Source organism: Salmo salar, chromosome ssa04, assembly GCF_905237065.1.
Source record: "Salmo salar chromosome ssa04, Ssal_v3.1, whole genome shotgun sequence".
Taxonomy (NCBI): domain Eukaryota; kingdom Metazoa; phylum Chordata; class Actinopteri; order Salmoniformes; family Salmonidae; genus Salmo; species Salmo salar.
In genome coordinates, this window is record NC_059445.1 from 40,892,087 (window position 1) to 40,919,542 (window position 27,456).

Here is a 27,456-nt window from a genome sequence, read left to right on the forward strand (position 1 = left end):
TTTAAGAAAGAAAAGTTAGCCTACATATTGTCAATCTGCTTACTTTTTTCAACTTTTTATGATATTGTTTTAACTTAAATGTATAATTATTACTGGAATATAACAGGTGTTAAAGTTTGCAGATTGTAACTGCTTAGTGAATCTGACCCTTAACATCTTTTCAGTTCTCACATTACTAACTAGCCTGTTAAACTTGAATATTATATGGTATTCCATTTTATTTCTATATTAATGGAGTTGAAAGTAAGTACAGGATCTAAGTAATGTAGAGTTAGACCCAACTCACTGGGCACACTATGTCATTTCAGCGTGGATAATTGGGTAGTATTTGGTTGAGACTTTGATCAATGAGATTATAACCTATAATCACCCACTCAAAAAGACAGCCAAAAGTTTGTGGAATTTTCAAACATTTAAAAGCACAGTAAAGTTCAAATTGGAATACAAGGTCAGATGTTTTGTTTGATGTATACAACCAATTAATGACGTGTTATCACTGTGCTTCATCTAATAGCAGAATCAAATGACCTGGATTGTAGTTGAGATTACATTAAAAAGTACATTGTGCAAGTTATCAATGCCGTTTGAGATTCTGTACAGATTATTACAGCAATTGTGAAAATCTCCACAGACCAGCGACAACCTAGGCATGTCATCTTAAACATGCATTCTTTATATGATTAAATAATAAGTATTATATAGTTAGACTAAAATCTAAATGTGTTCATGGATCTGGTACTCGTTTTATAGTTTAACGTTACATATACTGTTCAAAAAAATAAAGGGAACACTTAAACAACACATCCTAGATCTGAATGCAAGAAATAATCTTATTAAATACTTTTTTCTTTACATAGTTGAATGTGCTGACAACAAAATCACACAAAAATAATCAATGGAAATCCAATTTATCAACCCATGGAGGTCTGGATTTGGAGTCACACTCAAAATTAAAGTGGAAAACCACACTACAGGCTGATCCAACTTTGATGTAATGTCCTTAAAACAAGTCAAAATGAGGCTCAGTAGTGTGTGTGGCCTCCACGTGCCTGTATGACCTCCCTACAACGCCTGGGCATGCTCCTGATGAGGTGGCGGATGGTCTCCTGAGGGATCTCCTCCTAGACCTGGACTAAAGCATCCACCAACTCCTGGACAGTCTGTGGTGCAACATGGCGTTGGTGGATGGAGCGAGACATGATGTCCCAGATGTGCTCAATTGGATTCAGGTCTGGGGAACGGGCGGGCCAGTCCATAGCATCAATGCCTTCCTCTTGCAGGAACTGCTGACACACTCCAGCCACATGAGGTCTAGCATTGTCTTGCATTAGGAGGAACCCAGGGCCAACCGCACCAGCATATGGTCTCACAAGGGGTCTGAGGATCTCATCTCGGTACCTAATGGCAGTCAGACTACCTCTGGCGAGCACATGGAGGGCTGTGCGGCCCCCCAAAGAAATGCCACCCCACACCATGACTGACCCACCGCCAAACCGGTCATGCTGGAGGATGTTGCAGGCAGCAGAACGTTCTCCACGGCGTCTCCAGACTCTGTCACGTCTGTCACGTGCTCAGTGTGAACCTGCTTTCATCTGTGAAGAGCACAGGGCGCCAGTAGCGAATTTGCCAATCTTGGTGTTCTCTGGCAAATGCCAAACGTCCTGCACGGTGTTGGGCTGTAAGCACAACCCCCACCTGTGGACGTCGGGCCCTCATATTCACCCTCATGAAGTCTGTTTCTGACCGTTTGAGCAGACACATGCACATTTGTGGCCTGCTGGAGGTCATTTTGCAGGGCTCTGGCAGTGCTTCTCCTGCTCCTCCTTGCACAAAGGCGGAGGTAGCGGTCCTGCTGCTGGGTTGTTGCCCTCCTACAGCCTCCTCCACGTCTCCTGATGTACTGGCCTGTCTCCTGGTAGCGCCTCCATGCTCTGGACACTATGCTGACAGACACAGCAAACCTTCTTGCCACAGCTCGCATTGATGTGCCATCCTGGATGAGCAGCACTACCTGAGCCACTTGTGTGGGTTGTAGACTCTGTCTCATGCTACCACTAGAGTGAAAGCACCGCCAGCATTCAAAAGTGACCAAAACATCAGCCAGGAAGCATAGGAACTGAGAAGTGGTCTGCGGTCCCCACCTGCAGAACCACTCCTTTATTGGGGGTGTCTTGCTAATTGCCTATAATTTCCACCTGTTGTCTATTCCATTTGCACAACAGCATGTGAAATTTATTGTCAATCAGTGTTGCTTCCTAAGTGGACAGTTTGATTTCACAGAAGTGTGATTGACTTGAAGTTACATTGTGTTGTTTAAGTGTTCCCTTTATTTTTTTGAGCAGTGTATGTTTGTAAGATAGACTTAACTTTAGGCAATTTACGTTATATTACAAAAGTAATATTGAATTGTGTTTGGTTGATAATACAACCAAATATCAACATTTAAAAGACGTATCTACTGCTTGGATAGTTCCATCTGTACCACTGACTTAGTCTGGATTTAAATCCAGTTTGTCTACAAATTAATAATTGATATGTTGGATTCACGTACGATTCATCTCAACCACAAATACCATTTTAAGAATAGGACTAAATCAAATAAAACTTTAAATGCACTTGAAATAAAGTGTAGTATGATGTTGAACATATGTGCGGCAGAGGAGGCTGGTGGGGGGAGCTATAGGAGGAAGGGTTCATTGTAATGGAATGATAAAATGGACCGGAGTCAAACGTGATTTCCATATGTTTGATATCGTTCTATTTACTCCAGTCATTACACTGAGCCCGTCCCCCTATAGCTTCCCCCACCAGCCTCCTCTGACGTGAGAGCTGTTGCTACGTCAGAGGGGGATACGTTCAGAGTTGGACATGCATCATTCTTGTCACGCTATGCACCTGCTTGACAACGTTTTGAGAGGGAACCCACCTCTGACTCACCTAGAGTCTTTCTCTGCTCACATACCACACCTGTGTTCCCTGTCCTGACATTTGTCTTGTTGTTCTCTGACATGGTCTACTACCTGTTGGTAAACATTTACCGACCTGTCCTCAGCTCACATGTCTTTATTTTCATACCTCAACTGCAGAACCTGTGTCTGGTCACTATTTTTCTGGTTGTGTTTTTCCATTTTAATTAATTGGCACAATTCTCTGATATTACAGTATCGTGCTTATTATTCTACTGTATACATACTGTTTTAGAGCTGTCCGAAATATGATCCATCTAATACTCAGGTCAACAAAGCTGTAAGTAATAACCCAATGAATCAACTGACCCTATGTAAGAATGCTGTTCATCGACTACAGCACAGCCTTTAACGCCGTAGTGGCCTCCAAGCTCATCACTAAGCTCGGGGACATGGTTCTGAACCGCGCCCTGTGCAACTGGGTCTTGGACTTCTTGACGGGCCGACCCCAGGTGGTGAAGGTAGGCAACAACACCTCTGCTACGCTGATCCTTGACACGAGGGCCCCATGGAGTTGCACGCTCAGCCCCCTCCTGTACTCCCCCGTTCACCCATGACTGCGTGGCCGTGCACATCTCACATTCAATCATTAAGTTTGCAACGACAGCTTACAGGGAGGAGGTGAGGGCTCTGGCAGAGTGGTGCCAGGAAAATAACCTCTCCCTCAACGTCAACAAAACGAAGGAGCTGACCGTGGACTTCAGGAGACAGCAGATAGAACACGCCCCCATCCACATCGACGGTCCTCATTGGCTGTGATAAAGTTTCCAGTGTCCATTGCACAACGTTTACTCACCTGTGAGGCAGGGAGAGGCTGCATTGCTTTCACATCAATCAAGGGCTCAGCCAGCATGAGAGATTACAGTACTTATGACATGTTAAGAACTTCAGAGCCACCGCTGTAAAAGAAGCAGCAGCATGCAGGGAATAGCATTCTGACATGAATTATGCAGAGAAATTGTTGGTTTTCCTGAAAATCCTCTAAATTTCCCCCATTTGTGAATAGCAGGGATACTTCACAACTTGGTCATTCCATATGAATTCAATCACTTTCTGACTACACCCCTTTTACAAATGAACGAAGCCTCCCAAACATGTTTGCTCTTGGTAGAAGTGGTCAGAAATTGACGTTTTGGACCGGAATGCCAAAACATTCAGGCGATAAGAAGTGCTCAAAGTTGACCTATTTTGCATACCCCACCCTACCATGAGACATCCATGTCATTGATAAAAATAAATGATTGAGTTTGATATAATTTGAAAGCTTACAAACAGGGTTTTCAAACTATTTTATCATTTCTTGAAAAATACTGTTTTTATTAAAAAGCACAAAAAATTACCTTTAACATCAAATATTTTTTTAAAACACTTAAACTCTGATTTAACACATTTTCACATATGTTGTAGCTTAGACCCTATTTTACATTGTCTGAGGTGCTTGTGTTGTGCCCATCATTGGCATTTGCTTTAATACAAATTAAGGTGGTGTCATTTCAATCATAATTCATAGAATCAGACTGCAATTTAAGCTGGTACACCACTGACATTTTAATTGAATTTGTATTTATTTTTTCCCCTTTATTTAACTAGGCAAGTCAGTTAAGAACAAATTCTTATTTTCAATGACAGCCTAGGAACACTTCCTTGTTCAGGGGCAGAACAACAGATGTGTATCTTGTCAGCTCGGGGATTTGAACTTGCAACCTTTCGGTTACTAGTCCAACGCTCTAACCACTAGGCTACGCTGCCTTTAACAGCAGTTCCCTGTGAGTGAGAAGACAGCTCTCAAGAAGACTGTCACAATAATTTTTATCCCAATTGTTGAACTCAACTATCACTCAAGCTTTAAATAATTCCCAGAGGTTGTAATGCCCTGGTTAATAAAAAATTCTTCAAAGACCCAGTCTGCAATAGATCAATACTTTACTCAGAGAGTACTCTGACTTCAAAATGAAAACACACTCTTTTTATAACACCCACACACACACACACACATGAATTCACATCAGTAGAAACTCCACCTCTCTTTAGGTGGGCTGTATTTTTCCAGAATACTAACACATAGTTTCTCATTATCTTCTTCAAGCCTAGCCATTTCTAGCCATTCCTCTCCTCCCTAGATTAGAGGGGCCTTGGAAGGGGCCTCTTTCCTGTTGTCAGTTTACAGAGTTATAACTAGGTCATCTGTAGTTCAGTTGTCCTTTGTTGTCTCAACTATACATTTCTCACATTGCTACATAGTAACACAATGTTTTTTGTCTTAACTTGTCTTACACACACATTACTGGATTATAGTCTTACAATTCTAATACATTTCACACAGTTAAAAAACGTTTCAGGGTGGAATTCTTTAGTCATTACTTTAAACATGTAAATTCCTTTATCAAAGACACACCTTCCGAATGCTGATTCAGGGAAAGACATGAATGCCATGGGTGGACTAAAAGTTACATTTCAGATCGGCACCAGGAGCTTTGAATGGGAGGTGTACGTGGCCCCTATACATGACTCCATCCTCCTCGGCCTGGACCTGTTGAGAGCTGCAAATGCAACTATCCATGCAAGTCCCTTTTTGCAACAACCAACACTGATTTAGGCTACATGTCTGCTGTCACCCACAATATAGATACTGTAGCAGCTAGGCCAGTACGTCAACAGGTTTGACAGACACCTCTTGGGTTCCAAGGAGAAGAGGAAATGCACCTCAAGGCATGCTGGAAGCAGGTGTCGTCACACTGTCCTCCTCAGAGTGGGCATCCCATGTCGTCTTAGTTTCATAAGAAGGATGGTAGAGTCCGCCGGTGTGTCGATTACTGCCGCCTCAACAGCCTGACAGCCAAGAATGCATACCCCTTGCCCAAGATTGAAGAGTCTTGATGTCCTTGGGGGAGCCAACGTCTTCTTCATATTAGATCTCCAATTTGGCTCCTGGAAGATAGCACTGGATGAAAAGGACCGGGAGAAGACGGTGTTTATCACTAGATATCGGCTCTATGAGTATACCTGTATGCCATTCGGCCTTTGCAACACCCCAAGTACGTTTCAGAGGGCCATGGAGCGCGTCCTCCGTGAACTCCAATGGGAAACACTACTGATCTATCTGGATGACATCATCATCCTGGGGAGAGGAGTTGATGAGAGCCTAGAATGGCTTGCACATGACTTCCAATGTTTTCACAGCTATGGACTGAAGCTGAAGCCGTCCAAGTGCCACCTGCTCACGGAAGAAGTCCTGTTATTAGGACAAGTCATGAGTTGTGAAGGCATGTCCCAACCCTGCTCTGATCAAGGATATGCAAGCCTGGAAACCTCCTAGTAATGTGCAAGAACTGCAAGCAGGGATGCAAACTGGTGAGGGCCCAAAAAGGTGACACTTTTTTTGGCACTGAAAATGCAACAAACAAACAAAAATCCCTGCTAGTGGGAAATGCAGGTTTCAACGAATTAAACAACAAAGAATATGATCTACATGATCATTCTCTTGTATAAAATAAAATGTGGTTAATGTGAACCTAACTCAAAGCAAAACAAGAAAGCAATCCAATGTTATTTGTTGCCTAGACTTTACTGCAAATGACAGTCTTGAGAAAAAAACAATACACTAATATTGCAGTTAGCCATGACAGCCTTTATAATAGAATGCTTGTGACCACACACACATCTAAATATTGCACTTGGGGGAAAAAAATCTTAAAGTAGAAATTGAATGACACAAACAGGCATTCTATTTTTGCTCAAAATACTTGGCCACTATAGTAGATACCGATCAAGTGCACAAGGCTACATGTGTGCAAAAATAACATTAACTTAGTAACAAATGTAATAGCCCCCCCTCACTCACACACAAGTGTTACTGTCAAGTTCAACACAACAAAAGCAATATCTTTTGGCTACACTGCACATTATTACATTGTACACTTTCTGCCTGTGGACATCTGTTCTACAATGTGCCAGCAGAGCATAATACCCTTTGTTGGCATAATTGATCTCTTTCAGGCAGAGAGTATACCTGGCATACCCCTTTTTATCCACTATATTGAAGAAGTGAGAAAAAGGGAAAGTGTGTGGTGTTCCTTTCACCTCTATAGTGGCATCCAGCTTAAGCCAGGCCCAGCTCCAGCTACACTTGACCCCTGAATCCACTTGTCAAATTAACAAGCAAAGCCTCCTTTCACCTAATTCTCTCATTGTGAAAATTAACCACATACTGTAGTAAGAAAACGTTAGTTCACAGGTAGTAGTTAGTTCATTAGCTTTGCCAGGGTCCAGTAAGCAAGTAACGCATTATAACTTGAGGAACGGCAAGGAGTCGTATACCAGCGAATTGGTTAGTTTACTAATGTTAGCTCATCTGATGTTGTAACGTTAGCTGTCTGAGTTAATTAGCCAGTTCATTTTCACACCATATACTAAATTATTTGTTCAGTTAAATTAGCTAACGTTACTCAACATCTCTCTGGATAGCTAACGGAGGATTCGATCCAAATAGCAAGCAAGATAACGTTACTTAAAAATATTAACAATACATGTTCCACCACACTTTCTCCCTCACCAAAAACGTTCCAAATGCCAGTTGTTTTTCGGTGACAGCTCATGAAGTACGCTTCCTCACCCCCATCTCCTTGGTTCAGGCTTCTCACCTACCTCTCGTCCTTATCGTTCAGCGGACGAGCTGCTGTAACTGTCAAACTGCCGTTCTACTCTCTGCGGTCTTTCCAGAGTGCGCGCTGATCCTGTAACTAGCAAATTGGTTGTCTCTACTCTCTTCAGTCGAGTGCTGCATTCTGTTATGTGAACGATTGGCTGAGCCTTGGATACAGCCAGTATTGCACCAAACGCGCATCACTTGTTCGCTTACACCCAGTAGTGATCCAAAGTCCCCCGCCGCCGAAACCGTTTTTATCGGATCTACATGAATCACGTAGTTCACCTATTTTGGGTTAAAAACTGCGATGTAAAGTGACTAGTTTGCATCCCTTTGCAAGCCTTCATAAGGTTATGCAAGTACTGCCGCAAGTTTGTTACAGCCTTTGCAGAACTGGCCAGCCCCCTCAACATTCTCTTCAAGAAGCTACGTTCCTGTGGCGAGGAGCACCAGAATTCCTTCACTCAGCTTAAGGAGAAACTGATAACAGCCCCAGTACTAGGGTATCCAGCTGCAGAATGGAAGTACATCCTTGACACGGATGCCTCCAATCACAACATTGGAGCAGTGCTGTCGCAACCATATTGGGGAGAAGAGAGAGTTATCACCTATGCAAGCACTTAGTTGTTTCGGTTCAAACACCCAGAAGGCCATCTACCTCGATGTTTGGAAGAGCTCAGCCAGTATGACTTTGACAATGAACAGCAAGCAGGCTGTCAAGACGATGCGATGTCAAGACGGGACGGCTCCAGAGCATGTGACTGGTATCAAACAGCAAAGGATGTAGCGGACCTACCATGCCGAGGTTGTAAACACTGCCAGAGACTGCATGAACCGTTGGCAAGGTTCAAGGTTGATGTAGACGATGTAGTGCCGCTGGCGCTGAGGTGCATTGGACTTGGAGAGACTGAGACCAAGGAGCCCAACAGAGCCAGTAACCACCAAACACAGGAAGACGGCCAGCCAGATGCTACAACGCTAGAAGCTCCAACTGTAAACTGGCTACAGCCACTTTACAGTGGGGAACTGGCCAATGAGCAAAAGAAAGATCCTGTCCTCTCCTTCCTCCAGAGCTACCGCTGGTATGGGATGGGAGGAGATGTCAACCTGTTTATACAGAGATGTCAGCACTGCAATTCTCAGAAAGCTGCAGGTCCCACTGAAAGAGTGAAGCTTCAAAACTCCCAGGTTGGAGCACCTCTGGATCGTCTCCATGTGGACATACTAGGCCCTTTTCTGGTGTTCTACACTACCAGTCAAAAGTTTTAGAACACATACTCTTTCTTTATTTTTACTATTTTCTACATTGTAGAATGATAGTGAAGACATCAAAACTATAAAATAACACATATGGAATCATGTAGTAACCAAAAAAGTGTTAAACAAATCAAAATATATTTTATATTTGAGATTCTTCAAATAGCCACCCTTTGCTTTGAATACAACTTTGCACACTCTTGACATTCTCTCAACCAGCTTCATGAGGAATGCTTTTCCAACAGTCTTGAAAGAGTTCCCACATATGCTGAGCACTTGTCGGCTGATTTTCCTTCACTCTGCAGTCCGATTCATCCCAAACCATCTCAATTTGGTTGAGGTCGGGGGATTGTGGAGGCCAAGTCATCTGATGCAGCACTCAATCACTCTCCTTCTTGGTAAAATATCCCTTACACAGCCTGGAGGTGTGTTGGGTCATTGTCCTGCTGAAAAACAAATGATAGTCCCACTAAGCCCAAACCAGACGGGATGGCATATCGCTGCAGAATGCTGTTATGCCATGCTGGTTAAGTGTGCCTTGAATTCTAAATAAGTCACAGACTGTGTCACCAGCAAAGCACCCCCACACCATAACACCTCCTCCTCCATGCTTTACGGTGGGAAATACACATGCAGAGATGGAACCAAAAATCTCCAATTTGGACTCCAGACCAAAGGACAAATTTCCACCGGTCTAATGTCCATTGCTCATGTTTTTTGGCCCAAGCAGTCTCTTTTTCTTATTGGTGTCCTTTAGTAGTGGTTTCTTTGCAGCAATTCGACCATGAAGGCCTGATTCACACAGTCTCCTCTGAACAGTTGATGCTAAGATGTGTCTGTTACTTGAACTCTATGAAGCATTTATTTGGGCTGCAAATTCTGAGGCTGGTAACTCTAATGAACTTATCCTCTGCAGCAGAGGTAACTTTGGGTCTTCCATTCCTGTGGCGATCCTCATGAGAGCCAGTTTCATCATAGCGCTTGATGGTATTTGTGTCTGCACTTGAAGAAACTTTCAAAGTTCTTTAAATGTTCAAGATTGACTGACTTTCATGTCTTAAGGTAATGATGGACTGTCGTTTCTCTTTGCTTATTTGAGCAGTTCTTGTCATAATACGGACTTGGTCTTTTACCAAATAGAGCTATCTTCTGTATACCACTCCTACCTAGTCACAACACAACTGATTGGCTCAAATGCATTAAGAAGGAAAGAAATTCCATAAATGTACTTTTAAGATGGCAGACCTGTTAATTGAAATGCATTCCAGGTGACTACCTCATGAAGCTGGTTGAGAGAATGCCAAGAGTGTGCAAAGCAGTCATCAAGGCAAAGAGCAGCTATTTGAAGAATCTCAAATATAAAATATATTTTGATTTGTTTAACACTTTTTGGGTTACTACATGATTCTATATGTGTTATTTCATAGTTTTGATGTCTTCACTATTATTCTACAAATGTAGAAAATAGTAAAAATGAAGAAAAACCCTTGAATGTGTAAGTGTTCTAAAACTTTTGACCGGTAGTGTATTTCCGGAAACAAGAGGCCCATCAACCTCGGGATATCTGGTCTGATGCGGCAGAGGACAGGTCTGACAGGATGGAAGTCCCAGCGTTCCTCTACAACCTGGAAGAAGGTCTAAAGGAAGCACACAGAACTTCAAAGGAGCATCTCTGAGCAGCTCAGCAGCGTCAAAAGAAAATATACTCCAAGCACCCTGGAAGGCCTCCTACGTGGTCTCTGCATGCCATGGCCCTGTGCTGTATGAGATACAAGGAAAACGACACAGAGGGATAATGCACCACGACCGCCTCAAGCCCTACGATAGTGAGGTTATCCCGGCGTGGGTCAGGCGACAAATGAATCAGGTCCTACAGCAGTGTAGACTGCACTGAGACACCCACACACCTGGAACCTCAGCAACTACCTTAGCCACCACCAGATGGCAGCGACACAGCTTCAGACTCCTGAACAGGAGCCAAACAGGAAAACAAAGAAAAGAAGCGGTAACCTGCTGCACGCTGTCGTCGACAGTACAAAACACAAAAAAGTGGAAACGTCAGTCACAGACGAAGACCCGACGGAAAACAAGACAGTGAAGACGACACTGCATGCACAAAAGGTTCACAAACTTGTGAGATACAACAGTAGTTAAATAAGGAAAAGAAAGAACGTGGACTGTGTAGTTTCCAGTCAAGTTATAAGTCAGAGAGACTGTGGACATTGTTTATTAATCTTTATTGTTTAAGCCGGTAACTTAGTCACCTGTACCGAAGGAACTCGGTACTCCTGGAGGGGGTTAGTGTAGTACAGATGGCAGATTGTCCCCATGTGTTCTATGGTGCACGTTTTGTATGCATGATAGCCGCTCATTGGTTAATGGGCGTGACATGTTTAAATCAGCCAGTTGTCTAGTTTTTTCCACTAGTTGAAGGTTTGCTCATCGCATGGTCATCGTTCTGTGCCCGAGCAAGAGCACATAGACATAGCCTTTGTTATTTCCAATTGTATAATATCTACTGAATGCCAGTATCTTCATGTGAATTCCCATCATCATCATACCTGTATTATCTGAGAAGTTCCTTCAGTAAATTTCCATCCAACTTGAGTCATTCTTGTCGTGGCAATTCCTTACCCACGCATCAGTAGCTAGGAAGAGCTATATCCAGTAACATGACAATATAAACAGGTAGGTTACAAAGTGTTGCAACACACCACTACATACTCTTCGGGTTGGGTAGGTTACTTTCTAAATGTAATCTAGTCACCTGTCTGAATATCAGTAATGTAACTTTTCCATACTCAAACACTAACAAGCTGATTACTTTGAGAGGACTTTCCCCTTAAGAGGCATTAGAAGACAAAAATGATACAATAAACACATTTGGTGTGTCAGTGGTCAGACTCGCTCAGGTGGAATAAACTTAAACTTGCACCTTTTTTCAATGCTGAATTGAATGTCATTGAGAGAACAGAAAGTAATCTAGTAATCTAGTTTTTCAAAAGTATCTAATCGAACTGCAATAGTTTAGCTGGTAAGTATCTGGTTTGTTTGTAATCAGATTACATTTAATTTACTCCCCAACCCTGCATACTCTGTTTATGAGTTCCAGATCCGATCCATGTATACATGCTGGACTGAGAAAATTCACAGGCAGAGGTCACAGAGGGGCTAATGATTTTCTCATGTTCAAACCTATCCAGTGGCGTCCTCTTAAAATTGTTACCTGAGAATTGGTCATTCAGGTTCTACGCACAAGCGAGACAATACTTCATTCATAGAACCACATAAGACTTGAGGAAAGCCTGCTCAAGGAAATACTGTATTACTAGTGTTTACTTCACCAATATACAAACTCGACGGGCAAATACAGTTGAGACACAAAGGAGTTGTGACAACTCACAAGTATAAATGTGTGGGTGGATTTTAGAACCACACTGAGTATGCAGCAGCAGGGTATGCAAACTACTGAAAGTCTTATTACAAAAGTTACCACCTGCCATAACACAATTAAATACTTGTACCCCCCAGTTCTCTTTCTGAAGTTTTGCATTGGTTACTTTATTTTTCTTGATTTTTAGTTGGAACCGAAATTGTCTGTCAGATTAGCTAGTAATCCAAGATGTTAAAACTATCCGATACACTATTGACAATAAACATTTCCCTGCAAAAGAAAGAAACCAAATATTTTTTTTCTCCAACTCGTTTTAATAGCAGGTAGTCACTGCTGAACAACATTAATTTTTTTCCAGTGGGATAAAACAGCATTTGGTGAAATAATATCCAATAAATACATTTAACAAAGCACCACAATAATGATCAAAGGCATGAATGTGCACTGTGTATATGGTAAGCTACATTCAATAAAACTTTCATTTTCCAGCACATGCACCAAACAGAATTTTAGAAAATGTTTAAACAAAGTATGTAAAAAATAAAGCATTACAAGCAAGAAACCGCCACAAAGGAGGACCCTTTTCCCTTTTAAAAACACGTTTGGACACTTCAGCCTCGATGGGCAGGGTCACACTGCCTTTTCAACATCTTGAAAAGCACCTGTAATCAAAAATCACACTCAAGCCACAGTTACAACAGAAGAGGAAAAACAATCACACAAACAAGACATTCAGTTGAAACTATGGTGAGCACATATTCTATCACGCAATCAGAACCCAAAAGCTATTGTATGTTGGTGCTGCTTTTAAAACCCAAATTTGAAAAGTAACCCAGAGGGACAGGTGCATAAAGTGTGTGTCAATACTTGCCTGGTCCCAGATCTCTATGAGCTTTAGGCAACTCCTCAGGAGTATTGTTGCCCTTTCAAACATGTATAAGACATGTAACATGTATGGTATGACAACAATAGTCAGAGAAGTCTAAAGCCCAGACAGGTCTGGGACCAGGCTATAGTCAGAGAAGTCTAAAGCCCAGACAGGTCTGGGACCAGGCTATAGTCAGAGAAGTCTAAAGCCCAGACAGGTCTGGGACCAGGCTATAGTCAGAGAAGTCTAAAGCCCAGACAGGTCTGGGCCCAGGCTATAGTCAGAGAAGTCTAAAGCCCAGACAAGTCTGGGACCAGCTATAGCAATGCTGAAATTCTGAGTCATCCTCTACAGTAGGTTTCAGTGTATCCAGTGGTAGCAGCCCCACAGCGCTCCCTGGAGGGCACACGCAAAAACAGCCCAACTCAAAATATCCAATTAACAGAAATACAATCTCTTGCAAGTTTAGACCTAAAATTATAAAACCAACATCTAAAAAGAGTTTGAGAGTTGGACATGGAAGGATAAAAAAAATAATAAACAGTGTGAGTAGAGAAAATTTTTTTTGGGGGGGGGGGGGTCATATCTCCCCTCAGTGCGATAGCGGATCATGGGGGGGGGGGACAGTTTTCACATTCCGGCAGGCAGGGCTTGAAGGGGAGAGAGGGAGCTCTTTACTTCTTCCAAACGGTGTAGAAAACCCACCTGAGTTCATTAAGGAGAATTGCATGCAAACAACAAGCAAACACACGTCTCTCTGTATGAATGTTCGACTATGTCTGGCTGTAAATGGGAGAAGTGTCTGATAACGGCAATATTTTTAACATTTTTTTAAGGATACAGTTCCATATAAGAGGGCACACACACCACCTCCTTCGAAAAGTCCACAGGACATGAGAGCCTTCCCAGCTGTTCCTCATAGAGAGCCAGTGCCTCAGTCAGATTTGCACAGTTTCCCTGAGGACACACAACTCAGGGTTAAAACATGGACCACATGTGACAAAATATATGTATCATTAAAAACATCACACTAGGATAAATTTCTCTCATGAACAACAAAGACCCAAGAGGCAGACGGCACGGGGGCTCCTGAGTGGCGCAGCGGTCTAAGGCACTGCATCACAATGCCAGAGGTGTCATTACAGACCCTGGTTCACTTCCAGGCTGTATCACAACCGGCCGTGATTGGGAGTCCCATAGGGCGGCGCACAATTGGCCCAGTGTCGTCCGGTTTAGGGTTTGGTCAGGGTAGGCCGTCATTGTAAATAAGAATTTGTTCTTAACTGACTTGACTAGTTAGTAGAGTGACTGTATCAAGCATTCAGCTAATATGAGAAAGGCAGTTTTACCTGTGTGAAGTACTTCCCAGTAGGACGCAGTACTTTGATTGAAAGATCCAAGATAAGCTGTAGGAACTCCCATGTAGAGTCTGAGACATAGTAAACCATCTGTCAATCAATTATGTGAGTGTGCCATATAAGCCTATTTCCTCCTATCCAAGAAACAGTTTAACATTACACTGTCCACATTCTAAATCAGATTAATTCTTTGCGATGATGTACAATGCAGTTCCTCCATACCGGTATTCATCAATATACAGTTAGAAATTCATGTCCAAGAGAACCTCATGAAAGCATGTCACTCACCTTCCTCTGGCGCTGTGGAGATTGGAACTGCTGTGAGATCATTGATGACGTAATCAAACGTCTTCCCTTCCTCAACATACTTTTTCAGAACCGGAACACAGTCCTCCACCAACACCTGGAAATATAGTCATGGTAACCCCTCGTAGTAACATAAGAGACCATATAGACCAGTTCAACCCTTTCAAGAGTAGTGGGAAAATGACAAATGTTCCATCTCTACTAAGGAAAAGTGCAATGGACAGCACTGTAATCCTCACCTGGTAACAGTCTCCCTTCAGGTTGTCCAGAACACTTCCACAAGCCTTCCTCATGTGCGTCCTGCACCCATCAATCACCATTTGGTCGATGTAGACACTTTGTCAAGGCATTACAAACCAGGCACAGATCACAGACCAGATAGTCCTACCGGGTTACGTCTTAAAAACAATGCTCAAAAGGTTAGTGTTAAATAGTTTGGGTGCAAATCCCTGAAGCAACATGTTAACTGGGCACAGAGGGAAGTGACAGATAGCGTCCTGAAAGGATATCTCCACCATGGTGATCATCTTTGGCTTGAGTTTGACGGCCTCAGCGAGGATTCCTCCATCACCGCCTCCTAAGATCAGCACCTCTTTTCCTGTATAGTTCTCTTTCCCTCTGCCCATGATGGCCTGGGTGTAGGGCAGGTCACTCTCTGCCAGATCTGCCATATAATTACATTACAATATCATTAGATATGCCATTACTGAAACCCAGTCAAATGTTCATCTTATTAGATTCAGATTTCAAATCATGAAAAATTACAATAGTGACCTCAATTACAGTAAATAACAATTATAAAAGTAAATATAAATTAATGATAATCGTGAGCAGTAAGTGATGGAACAACTATCAAAAATTATATCTTAAAAGGGATAGTTCACAGAAATATCACATTAGTTTCCTTACCTTGTATGCAGTCTATGGACAAGGTAAGACATACTTTGGTTTGATTAGATTTTCCTGGCAGTTTTCAAACGCTAATGTTTTAGTATTTGTGGCACAAATCCCATTTAAGTCATGCACTTCTCACACATCATGTCCAATTAATCAGAACGTATGTAAAATGTATTGCGAAGCTCAACAAAAATCATGTATAGATGATTAGAACACGATGTGCGGAAAAACACTAATATCGGTACCATGGCTTAAATGGGATGTGCCACAAACGCTAAAACGAGAGCATTTGGAAACAGTGCCCGGGAAATTAAACCAAAGCATGGATTGGTGTCATACCTCGTCCATAGACCGCTTACAGAGTAAGAAAACCAATATGCCATTTTAGTGAACTATCCCAATAAATCACGGCCTGTAGGAATCAAAGTACAGAGTTGAGTGGTTGGAAATCCCACTCATCGCTTACGTAACGCCGTTTGCACACTGGCGCTCCACATCCTCTCCAACCGCTTCGCTAAAAACCGCTCCAAACTCAAATATGTTTTAAAATTTTTTGAACTGCTATTCCAAATTTGCTCCATTCATTAAAATCACAATTTAACCAACATCCATCTATTTTAGTGTCTACCTGGACCTATAATATGGTTTTGAAGTATTGAAACCAAACTTCATGATTTCAATGAAATCATATGGGCTACATGTCATATTAAACAGCATATAATCACTAAATAGGTCAGGATCCAGACAGGGATCCTAATAAGGGACAATATATTATTAGCCTTTTATTTCAATTATTTCAGGGCTATGGCCAACAAATACATAAATTGTGAAGCATTTGCGAGTTGACACACTAGGCTGGCAGGGACATTATAGCGCTCAGCATTTAAACATTAATGATTTAATACAGTCTATAAATTGCGCATATAGGCTGTGACTTACTTAGAATTAAATAAAATTTAAACGAAAAATGCCTTATTAGGCTCAGTCCACAGTGTCTTTGAATTTTGAAACAAGAGTTTGGTCAGAGTCTAACTTCAGGCTCATGCGATGGTGCCTGGAGAGTAGGCCAGCAGTGGAGAATACCCTCTCCACACTTGCAGAACCACTGGGGATGCCAAACACCCTTCGAGGCACTCTTGCCAGGCTGGACAGGGATGAGGAGTTATATTTAGGTAGGCCTAAAAGGTTTAGGCTAAATAACCTTATCAAAACAGAAAGCTCCTTGAAAGAGGTAATATGCCAGGCCTATTGGGCCAACATCAATAATAGCCTATCATATATATAATAGAACGAAAATTAACAAAACTTAAAGACATCGGATTTTTTTTTAAATGTGTTAAACACACTTTGCTACAATGACACACTTAGCTAGCTACCTACCTCCTTCCTTCCTCATGTACACATAGTAAGTACACCATCATGCTTTCAGGATATGGCTTTTCAGATTCCACAATGATTCTTTAGTTGTGGACTCTACATCACCGCACTCCCTCTCTTGCTCTTGGTCCTCATCTTTGTAAGTCACCTTGATTTTGCACCTGTGTGTTTAATCTGTTTCTTTATGAAAATATTTAGCAAAGTCCATGACAGTAGGTAAAGGGGCTAGAGCAGCACACCAGTAGCCTACAAATGCTTGCTGGGCCAGGCATGCCCTGAGTGAAATTGGAGCGGGCGAGAAGGCTGACGCTCCAGCATTTGGGAAACTCGCTCCGTGCTTCAATCATATTGGACACGCTCAGATACTCTGGTAGGAATGTTATACTTTACTCACTAACATCTCCATTGAGGATCAGGATATTGCCAAACTGCTGTGAGTGCAAGATCTTTATGTTCTGGTATGCAGAGTCCTCATCGTATACAACCCGATCGATGTCATACTCCACCAGTCTGCCGTCTGCTGTGGGCCAGTATCGATCAACAGCTGCACCTCGTGTCAGAGCTGGGAGCCTGGGGAAGGGGGGGGGAAATAGTCAATCATGTTCATGGTGACAGGGTAATCACGTCACACTACAGCTTGTGTAGCTCTCCAGTCATCACACAACAAGGCCACTACAGTATGATCATCCACCACTCGGGGCTTACCTCTTGACCCTCCTAATGTTTCCATGTAGGAGACTTTTTAGCTTCTTTTCCAGTGCATTCAAAAGCTGAGAGAAAAACAGAAAAAACGTATTTATTAATTTTGCATATCCCAATGTTACATTAAGCAAAATATCCTAAATGTCAAAATAGTCCAAAGACCTATGGTCAAGTGTTGCTGTAACGAACTCATGGAAAGGCGTCTTACTAAGGGCATTCTGAAGGTCTGTTAAATAATAGGTTTTTTTTATATATATTTCCGTTATTGTGATTGGATATTAGCAGGTCCAGTGCAAAGACAATTGTTTTTCCTCTCGTCACCTACATTATCTATTTGTGCAATGTTATCTCCTTCACAACACTGCAGATCAACGGTAACCAGACCTTGGGAGTGCACACGCAGAATAACCAACCTGAAGAGAGAGAGACAGAGAAAGAAGCACAGAGTTAAAGTGAGGGGGAGGATAGCATTGATTCTAGGCTATAACTTCTCACTCACTTCTCTCCTTAAACCTAGAGCTCATGATTAGCAGATATCCTATAGGTTACGGCTGTGGCATGAGAGGTTGTGACCTATTACTGACCTAACCTTTCTGAAAGCACAGTGGAGAGCCAGGGGCAGCTGAAGGTTGAGCATTTTTTAGCCAAAATGGTGTGTTGTGTTGCTGCGGGCAGCCATATTCATGCAGGCTTAGGCCCACACAATGCCTCACCAGCTGTGTTTACCACTCACCACACAAAACAGGAAGCAGCAAAGCCCTTTGATCCGATACACAAAGCCACTAAAGGGCCATGCTTTCAACTGAACGAAAGCCATTGTTGTACCAATGATACACTTAACTGGCCAATCAATGGTCTTCCTAAAGGGTGTCTGACCACTGTAACACACCTGGTGTTTTCATTGGGCAGTCTGGGTATTGGTAAAAAGAACAGGGATTTTACAAATTCCTCACACACATTAAATATTTCTCAATTACAACATTATTGTGCAGCCTGTATAGCCTTCCCTTTCATCCCGACAGATAACTGCCGTTAGAGTATTTGCTGAGGGAATATTACACTGTTGAGCTAACTACATTGTTTGGGATTTCAATTTTGTGATGGATCTAAGATGTTATCTACCAATACAGTTCAGATACAGTCATTTCCATGTAAAAGAACCCATGAGCACCAACATGTGAAGTTTATAGGAGCAGGTCACATTTGGTGTCGATTGAAAAGAGTCAATATTTTTGGGGAAATGAAGGCATTGATAGGTTTTTCAACCATTTTCCATCCTAAAAATAAGGAATAAGCAAAGGCTTTGATTTCTGGTCACACAGATGGAACATAGGTCTTAAAAAACATTACTAGAAAAAGTCCTAAGGTATTAGAAATATATTAAAACACAATAATGTTGAAGTCCCCTGCCAAATAATATAGTTTTCCAGAAATTATTTGCTTTCTGTAAAAGCTTATGAAATTGTCATTCCGTTACAAACATCTTTATGTTTTCGAATTTCTCTACCTCGCGAGGAAGTTAAAAATAGAGTCGCACTCTCTCATATATATATATATATAAACTTCCAGTAATTTATTGGGTAAAGCACCACCAACGTTTCAGCATCACTGTGCCTTCTTTAAGGTCTGAAAAAGGCACAATGCCGAAATGTTGGTAGTTTACCAAATAAATTACTGGGAGTTTGTAAGTAAGTATAGATAGATGTATAGATAGGATGTGGATAGATAGAATGTGCAACTATTTTTTATAGCTTACAGTTGATTCACTGTTAGCACATCTACACAAAAAAAATTATATTGGTGCGCATGCTTTTTATTAGCGGTTCACAGAAGTAACAAGTAAAAGTAGACCTACCAATTCGTTTTTACTGATAACAATTTTGTTTACGAATAAGCGATTAAAATGTGCCACTTACCAAATCAGACACACCACGTAATTTCAATATGGAAATTTGGGTAATATTTGGTTGAGAAATTTATCAACGAGATTTCAACCTTTATTCACCCATTCAAAAAGACAGCCAGAAGTTAGTTCAATACCCAGTGTGTTATCACTATGGTTTCAACCATCTAAAAGCACAACCAAATTCCAATGGAATGGTTTAGTTGTCATCTAAATGTTTTATCACTGCGCTTTCAACCATTTAAAAGCACAACAAAGTTCAAATGGGATTAATATATATCAAATGGGATTATTATATATTAAAATGGGAATACAAATGTCAGATATTTTGTATTTACAATTAAAGTCAGAAGTTTACATACACTTTAGGTTGGAGTCATTAAAACTTGTTTTTCAACCACTCCACAAATGTCTTGTAAAACTATAGTTTTGGCAAGTCGGTTAAGACATCTACTTTGTGCTTGACACAATTAATTTTACACTAAGTTGACTGTGCCTTTTAAACACCTTGGAGAATTCCAGAAAATTATATCATGGCTTTAGAAGCTTCTGATAGGCTAATTCGCATCATTTCAGTCAATTGGAGGTGTACCTGTGGATGTATTTCAAGGCCTACCTTCAAACTCAGTGCCTCGTTGCATGACATCATGGGAAAATCAAAAGAAATCAGCCAAGACCTCAAAAAAAATTGTAGACCTCCACAAGTCTGGTTCATCCTTGGGAGCAATTTCCAAACACCTGAAGATACCACATTCATCTGTACAAACAATAGTACGCAAGTATAAGCACCATGGGACCGCGCAGCCGTCATACCGCTCAGGAAGGAGATGTGTTCTGTCTCCTAGAGATGAACGTACATTGGTGCGAAAAGTGCAAATCAATCCCAGAACAACAGCAAAGGACCTTGTGAAGATGCTGGATGAAACAGGTACAAAAGTATCTATAGCCACAGTAAACAAGTCCTATAATCGACATAACCTGAAAGGCCGCTCAGCAAGGAAGAAGCCACTGCTCCAAAACTGCCATAAAAAAGCCAGACTACGGTTTGCAACTGCACATGGGGACAAAGATAATTATTTTTGGAGAAATGTCCTCTGGTCTGATGAAACAAAAATAGAACCGTTTGGCCATAATGACCATGTTGTGTTTGGAGGAAAAAGGGGGAGGCTTGCAAGCCGAAGTACACCATCCCAACCGTGAAGCACGGAGGTGGTAGCGTCATGTTGTGGGGGTGCTTTGCTACAGGAGGGACTGGTGCACTTCACAAAACAGATGGCATCATGAGGCAGGAAAATTATGTGGATATATTGAAGCAACATCTCAACACATCAGTCAGGAAGTTGAAGCTTGGGCGCAAATGGGTCTTTAAAATGGACAATGACTCCAAGCATACTTCCACAGTTGTGGCAAAATGGCTTAAGGACAACAAAGTCAAGGTATTGGAGTGGCCATCACAAAGCCCTCACCTCAATCCTATAGAACATTTGTGGGCAGAACTGAAAAAGCGTGTGCGAGCAAGGAGGCCTACAAACCTTACTCAGTTACACCAGCTCTGTCAGGAGGAATGGGAAGCTTATTGTGGGAAGCTTGTGGAAGGCTACCTGAAACATTTGACCCAAGTTCAACAATTTAAAGGCAATGCTACGAAATACTCATTGAGTGTATGTAAATGTCTGACCCACTGGGAATGTGATGAAAGAAATAAAACCTGAAATAAATCACACTCCTATTATTCTGACATTTCACATTCTTAAAATAAAGTGGTGATCCTAAATGACCTAAGACAGGGAATTCTTACTAGGATTAAATGTCAGGAATTGTGGAAAAACTGAGTTTAAATGTATTTGGCTAAGGTGTATGTAAACTTCTGACTTCAACTGTATACATCAACTTAATGAGTTATCACTGTGCTTCAGCTAATAGCACAACCAAGATTCCGCGCAGAATATGATTGCATAGGAAGTATAGCTACAGTAAGCTAACCTTAAAATGTGGCCATGGATGCGTTACTCATTTTTAAAGGTTGAATAAATACTGTTACATTCAGGGGTAAAAGTACATTTCATGTCTTACCGGTATGGGACCTACTATATAGTCATAGATTTACATAAGGAACACATTCATTTATGGCGTTTGTGTCTGATTGTCAAACAATCCCTTCAAAAACCGCTCCTGTTGGCTCGCCATGCACGTTTGTCCACTCACAAAATAATTCCAGCATCTCAAAAGTGGACCTGCAATTTGATGAATGGAGAGCGAAATATGTTACAAAAAAATCGAATAGTGTAATGACATTCAGCAATTGTCATTAGGCTCACTATGCTTGTAGTATGAATTGATGCATCCACTGCTGTAAGCTACGCATGCACGTCTCAATCTCGGCCATTTATCTCCGCCTTACTATATAACGAAAGTATTACTGAATTCTGTTTAGTTGACAAACACAACCAAAAATCAACATTTAAAGCATATGTAATGCTTGGATAGTTTCATCTGAGCTACTGGCTTAATCCTAATTTGTATTAAAGTTAAAGAATAGGACTAAATCAAACTTTATTTAAAGCTACAATATGTAACTTTTGGGGGGACTCGACCAAATTCACATAGAAATGATAGTTATAGATCGGTCACTCATTAAAAGTAAGTTTAAGAAGCAGCAGATCCATTTCTATGCTTCCCATTCTTCAGTTTTGTACACCAGCTTCAAACAGCTGAAAATACAATATTTTTGGTTATGTAAAATGTTTCACAGCAGTTTAGATGGTACAAGTTTCAAGTTCCTTCGGCGTACACATCAGCAACAAACTGAAATGGTTCACCCACACCGAGTGTGGTGAAGAAGGCGCAACAGTGCCTCTTCAACATCAGGAGGCTGAAGAAATTTGGCTTGGCACCTTAAACCCTCAAAACTTTTACAGATGCACAATTGAGAGCATCCTATCGGGCTGCATCACTGCTTGGTCACAGCAACTGCACCGCCCGCAACCGCAGGGCTCTCCAGAGGGTGGTGCGGTCTGCCTAACACATCACCGGGGGCAAACTACCTGCCCTCCAGGACACCTGCAGCACCCGATGTCACAGGAAGGCCAAAAACATCAAAGGACAACAACCACCCGAGCCACTGCCCGTTCACCCCGCTATCATCCAGAAGGCAAGGTCAGTACAGCTGCATCAAACAGCTTCCATCTCAAGACCATCAGACTGTTAAATAGCCATGACTAGCACAGAGGCTGCTGCCCTACATACATAGACTTGAAATCACTGGCCAGTTTAATAAACGTAAAACACCAGTCACGTTAAACATTTGTTTATATATCTTGCATTACTCATCTCATATGTATATACTGTATCTTAGTCTATGCCGCTCTGTCATTGCTCGTCCATATATTTATATATTCTAAATTACATTCCTTTACTTAGATGTGTGTATTGGGGTATGTTGTGAAATTGTGAGATTTTACTGCACTGTCGGAGCTAGAAACACAAGCGTTTTGCTACACCCGCAATAACATCTTCTAAACACTTGTATGTGACCAATAACATTTGATTTACAATGATTCCCTACACAATGACTGCTTGTTTTGTCACACAAACTGAAATTAGGCGAACTATTCAAAATGTTTAAGCCTTGAGACATGGAATGTGCATGTTTTTCATTCTGAGTGTGAATGGGAAAAACAGAATTAAGTGCATTTGAACGGGTATGTTAGTAAGAGCCTGGCGCACCGGTTTGTGTCAAGAACTGCAAAGCTGCTGGGTTTTTCATGCGCAACAATTTCCCGTGTGTATCAACAATGGTCCACCACCCAAAGGACATCCAGCCAACTTCACACAATTGTGGGAAGCATTGGAGTCAACATGAGCCATCATCCCTGTGGAACACTTTCAACACATTGTAGAGTCCATGCCCTGAGAAATTGAGGCTGTTCTGGGGGCAAAGGGGGCCCACTCTGGTCTTGGCATGTGCACTCCAGTCAACAGCTCGCAGATACAGTGCGGGTAGGCTACCTACATGAGATTACAAATGGACAATTGAGCAATATTTTATTTTGTCACACGGCAGCCAAGCATCATGTCACCAGAATAAGACCCTCAATATTTATTGGAAAGGAGCGTCAAGCTCATCATCATGCACGTTCACCACCCTGCGAAGTTCATTATAACTTATTTAATCTGTAGCCTAATAAACTGCACGCTTTCCCGAGTCGTAGTGGTTGGACCACACAACATATTTTTGCGTGACTCCAAATTTACTTCAATATGGTGGTTGTTATATCATTATTTGCGCATAAAAAAGGTGCCTCCACCTCCATTTCTTACATAATTAATTTCAGGCACAAAAATAACCTACCTTGTCTAGCGTATTGTTTTGTCGACATTTGGAAAGTTTACCGACAAATTTGCTGTTTCCATCAGGCCTGTCGTGACATTCTTTTATCCAACATGTACTTTACTTGCGTAAAAAAGGGTGGATGGAAATGCGATTATAGAAATATAATTATTTATAATAGGAAGCAGTGGAAAGCAACATCATTCTAGTTTGGAACAATCTGTTGACTGCATTTGACCTAACAGATCAGCATGCAAACTTATGGTGAATCTAAGCAGCCCCAAGAGGAGACGGTACAGATTTGGTCCAGTCTGGACCAACCAAATTCGGTATTGTTTGGTGGCGGAGCTCATTAGAATAATAGCCAGTGTGTAGAATAATATCCAAACATGCAAAGGAGCATAATAAAATGTTCTACCTTTGTGCACCTATTCACAAACAGAATGACATTTATAATTAGGCCTTTTTGTATAGTACAGATCAAGGACCCATGATGTCATTCTGTTCCTGGGTTACCTTCTTCTATTCACTTACTGTAGTTCAATAACCAAAATAGATTTTTTCAAACTCAAGGTGTCACGTCATTCTTTCTGCATCTTTGAATCTTAACTCGACGTAGATATTTAACCAAGTTTTTGAAAAATGTAGTCACAAACTGAGGGAGATTTTACTGTCATTCTGTTACCAAACTTTGCATCTGCACCTCAAGAAAACGTATTTCAGCTACATTTTCAGTGGCAATTGTTGAAAGTAGACTTCTGCATATACATCGGTGTATGGTTTGTTAAACTTTGCAATCAATGTTTTTTGTTAGGCAAACATTTTAAAGTGAAAAAGTGAGTCTGTCACATGGAAATGCCCATACATGAACTAGTGGCACCCTGCCCTACGGAGTGCCTAAAAAAAATCATTACCTTCCATTTTATCTTGGAAGATTGTAACCATGACCACATAATCTTTAATTCATTAACCCCTGTGCAAAGCATAGCATGGTAGCTTGTTATCTATCAATAGTTTGAATACATCCGCATTGACTGTCTCCTGTGCTTTTTTATGTCTATTTATTATTATAATAGCAATTTGACTTTCTGAAGAAAAATATATATATATTTATTCTACAAAATATATTGATTGTGACATAAATAATGACAGTGTTGATTGAACTGGTGCCTACCTGCCATTCTTGCCAATGAAGGTAGCAAGGTATCCATGTCCCTCAGTGTCATGGACAGTCTCTGTCATTTCCTGCTCTTGAAATATAGACTGCAGCCCACGCACAGTTGAAGGACAGTCAGCTAAACAGAAAAGGAGAGGGGTATATAATGGTGAGAACACAGTTATGACCACAACAACCCCCCCATGAAATAGGCTATAGCGCAGACATCTCGGTGTTTCACAGCTCCTAGTGTGAGTAGGCCTGCTAGGTAGGGGATTAGCCCTGTGAGCCTCTTCCAACCCCAACTAAACAGAATGTATCAGGTGTGTTCGAGAGGGCCAATGACTGCAGTCCCTGTGCAGGTTTAAGTAGGTGTCATCTTCCTAGGTATATAAGAATGGGTTTCTTACTGCACCTTGTAACAACCACCTATAATATTTGGCGAAAATTACGAATAATACTCTTGATAACTAGCTAGCTACTGTATGTTTTAATCTTAACTGAGTGTGCACCATACAGGCAGACCATACTGTTAGTTGAAAGTGCTATGCAGCACAATGCAAAGAAAATGATGGCAGTAGCCTAACTGAACTAGAAAATTAATCTTGCAAGCCTTTTTACAGTGAGTGGCTATGGATATCATACCGATTATTGGCCACTGGGACCTTGTGCTTTATTGATGGCTAGCCTCATCAATAAGCATGGTCACCATTGTTTAGCTAGTCGCAGTTTGACTGTCTGTCCAGTCACGCAGACAGGCGCAGCAGCACACACATGGCTTTGCTAATCTAGTTAGCTTGCTAGCAACTGCGCGAAAGGTCATATTACCCGTTTGCCTGTCAATCTGCTGGCAACCAGTGACTTGGAATTATGCTACCTAGCTAGCTATCAAGATAGCGGATGCCATTTAGCTAGTCATAATCTTACTCAGTATTAAGGAGTTGTGTCCTCGGAGAACCCACCCCCACTAATCGTACATAACTAGCTAGCTAGCTATATTATGCAAGTATGTTGGACAGACTGCGCGTATTGTCAACGATTAGCTAGCTAACGTACAGTAGTTAGCTAGCTAGATGAGGAAAGACAACGGCCCATGTCCTGTAGTGCAACCTGGTCTCAGAGCATTTCGTGCTGAAACCGTTAGTAGTCTAGCGAATGCCCGTGTGTGCAATTTACCTGGCGCTGAGAGGTTGAAGTCGAGGGTGTAATGTCGCAGTGCCATGACTGGGTACAGCCGTCAGCCATGCCTGGAGTAGGCAGCCGGTGTGAAAACGGAGTTTGCCTGTGGAGATTGAAGGAGGGGCCGTGATTGTACTGCCAGTACCGCTGCTGCTGCTGCTTGAGTGAGAGGGTTTTCTAGAACGCAGACTGGTCTGTTTGTGGGCTCGCAGGGGGATGGTCCGATGACTCTGTGGCTAGTCTACCTCGTGCTTTGTTCAGACTAGGTCTACAGTAGGCTTCCTGTGAGTTGGGCAGAGAGAGAGACCTGTTCCCAAACGAACTTTTTTTTATATTTCTTGAGACTAAAGGCCCAGTGCAGTCAAAAACGTTTAATATATATATTTCCACACTGAGTTTGGAATACTATGAAATTGTATAAATTATGATAATTTCCTTCTAGTGTTTGAAAAGAACACCTGAAATGTCAGCCTGTTTTGGTGGGATGGAGTTTTGGCCTGCCTGGTGACATCACCGTAAACTAGTTAATAGACCAATAAGAAAGAGATCTGCCAATAACAGCTAGTTTTATTTTTTCCCTTCCCCACTCAGACCACTGCCAGACAGTCCTAGAACAATTATTGCTTAAGAAATTGCTCTTTGCTAAGAAGCTATTTTTGTTTATTGGGGAGAATTTTTATGGAAAACAATCACTGTAAGGTACTTAAACTGTTACCCAGAAAATATTTGACATGGAGATAAAAATGTCTGCATTGGAGCTTTAATATTTTATATGTGTTCCACACTCCAGTCCTTTGCAGGGATGGGCAACTTCAGCCCGAAGCATCCAGCCAATTTAATAGGCACATCTCGCAGTGTATTTTAATTTAGTTTAATGAAACTAGATATTTAGCTGAGTAGCCTAAGCAGCTGATTTCTTATGCATTTCATCTCAGTGCTTGGGAAGTGAACTGTTTTGACCAATCAAAAATGTCCTTTTGGTACAAAGATCCTGATTAAATGGGGGAGATTTTGGAGATTTCATATAAGTAATAACAGAAGGGAAAGCTTCCATTCCCACTGAAAGGTGACTTCAAGCTGTGTGGCTCTTAGATGTAAAAAATAAATACAAAAAATCT

The 27,456-nt window shown here is 41.6% G+C and overlaps 1 protein-coding gene across 1 annotated transcript; it reads right to left on the minus strand.

Moving 5' to 3' along the window:
- Window positions 1–12,555: 12,555 nt before the first annotated feature.
- On the minus strand, window positions 12,556–26,664 carry LOC106603082 (spermine synthase-like). Its single transcript, XM_014196256.2, has 11 exons — window positions 26,336–26,664; window positions 25,178–25,298; window positions 18,096–18,183; window positions 17,774–17,838; window positions 17,463–17,638; window positions 15,304–15,458; window positions 15,034–15,123; window positions 14,777–14,891; window positions 14,480–14,559; window positions 13,972–14,087; window positions 12,556–13,835 (listed from the first exon to the last, which is right to left on the minus strand). The coding sequence occupies exons 1-11, from the start codon at window positions 26,379–26,381 to the stop codon at window positions 13,805–13,807; spliced, it is 1,083 nt and encodes a 360-aa protein (XP_014051731.1). The 5' UTR covers window positions 26,382–26,664; the 3' UTR covers window positions 12,556–13,804.
- Window positions 26,665–27,456: the final 792 nt, after the last annotated feature.

What these genes read in the sequence shown, in the direction of transcription:
- LOC106603082 (XM_014196256.2), bottom strand. Translation starts at nt 26,381, where the DNA reads ATGGCACTGCGACATTACACCCTCGACTTCAACCTCTCAGCGCCAG. An exon ending in AGATGATCACCATGGTGGAG is followed by an intron (nt 15,124 to 15,303) that starts ATATCCTTTCAG and finishes CAAAGTGTCTAC; the next exon opens with ATCGACCAAATGGTGATTGA. An exon ending in CTGGGAAGTACTTCACACAG is followed by an intron (nt 14,088 to 14,479) that starts GTAAAACTGCCT and finishes GTGTGTCCTCAG; the next exon opens with GGAAACTGTGCAAATCTGAC.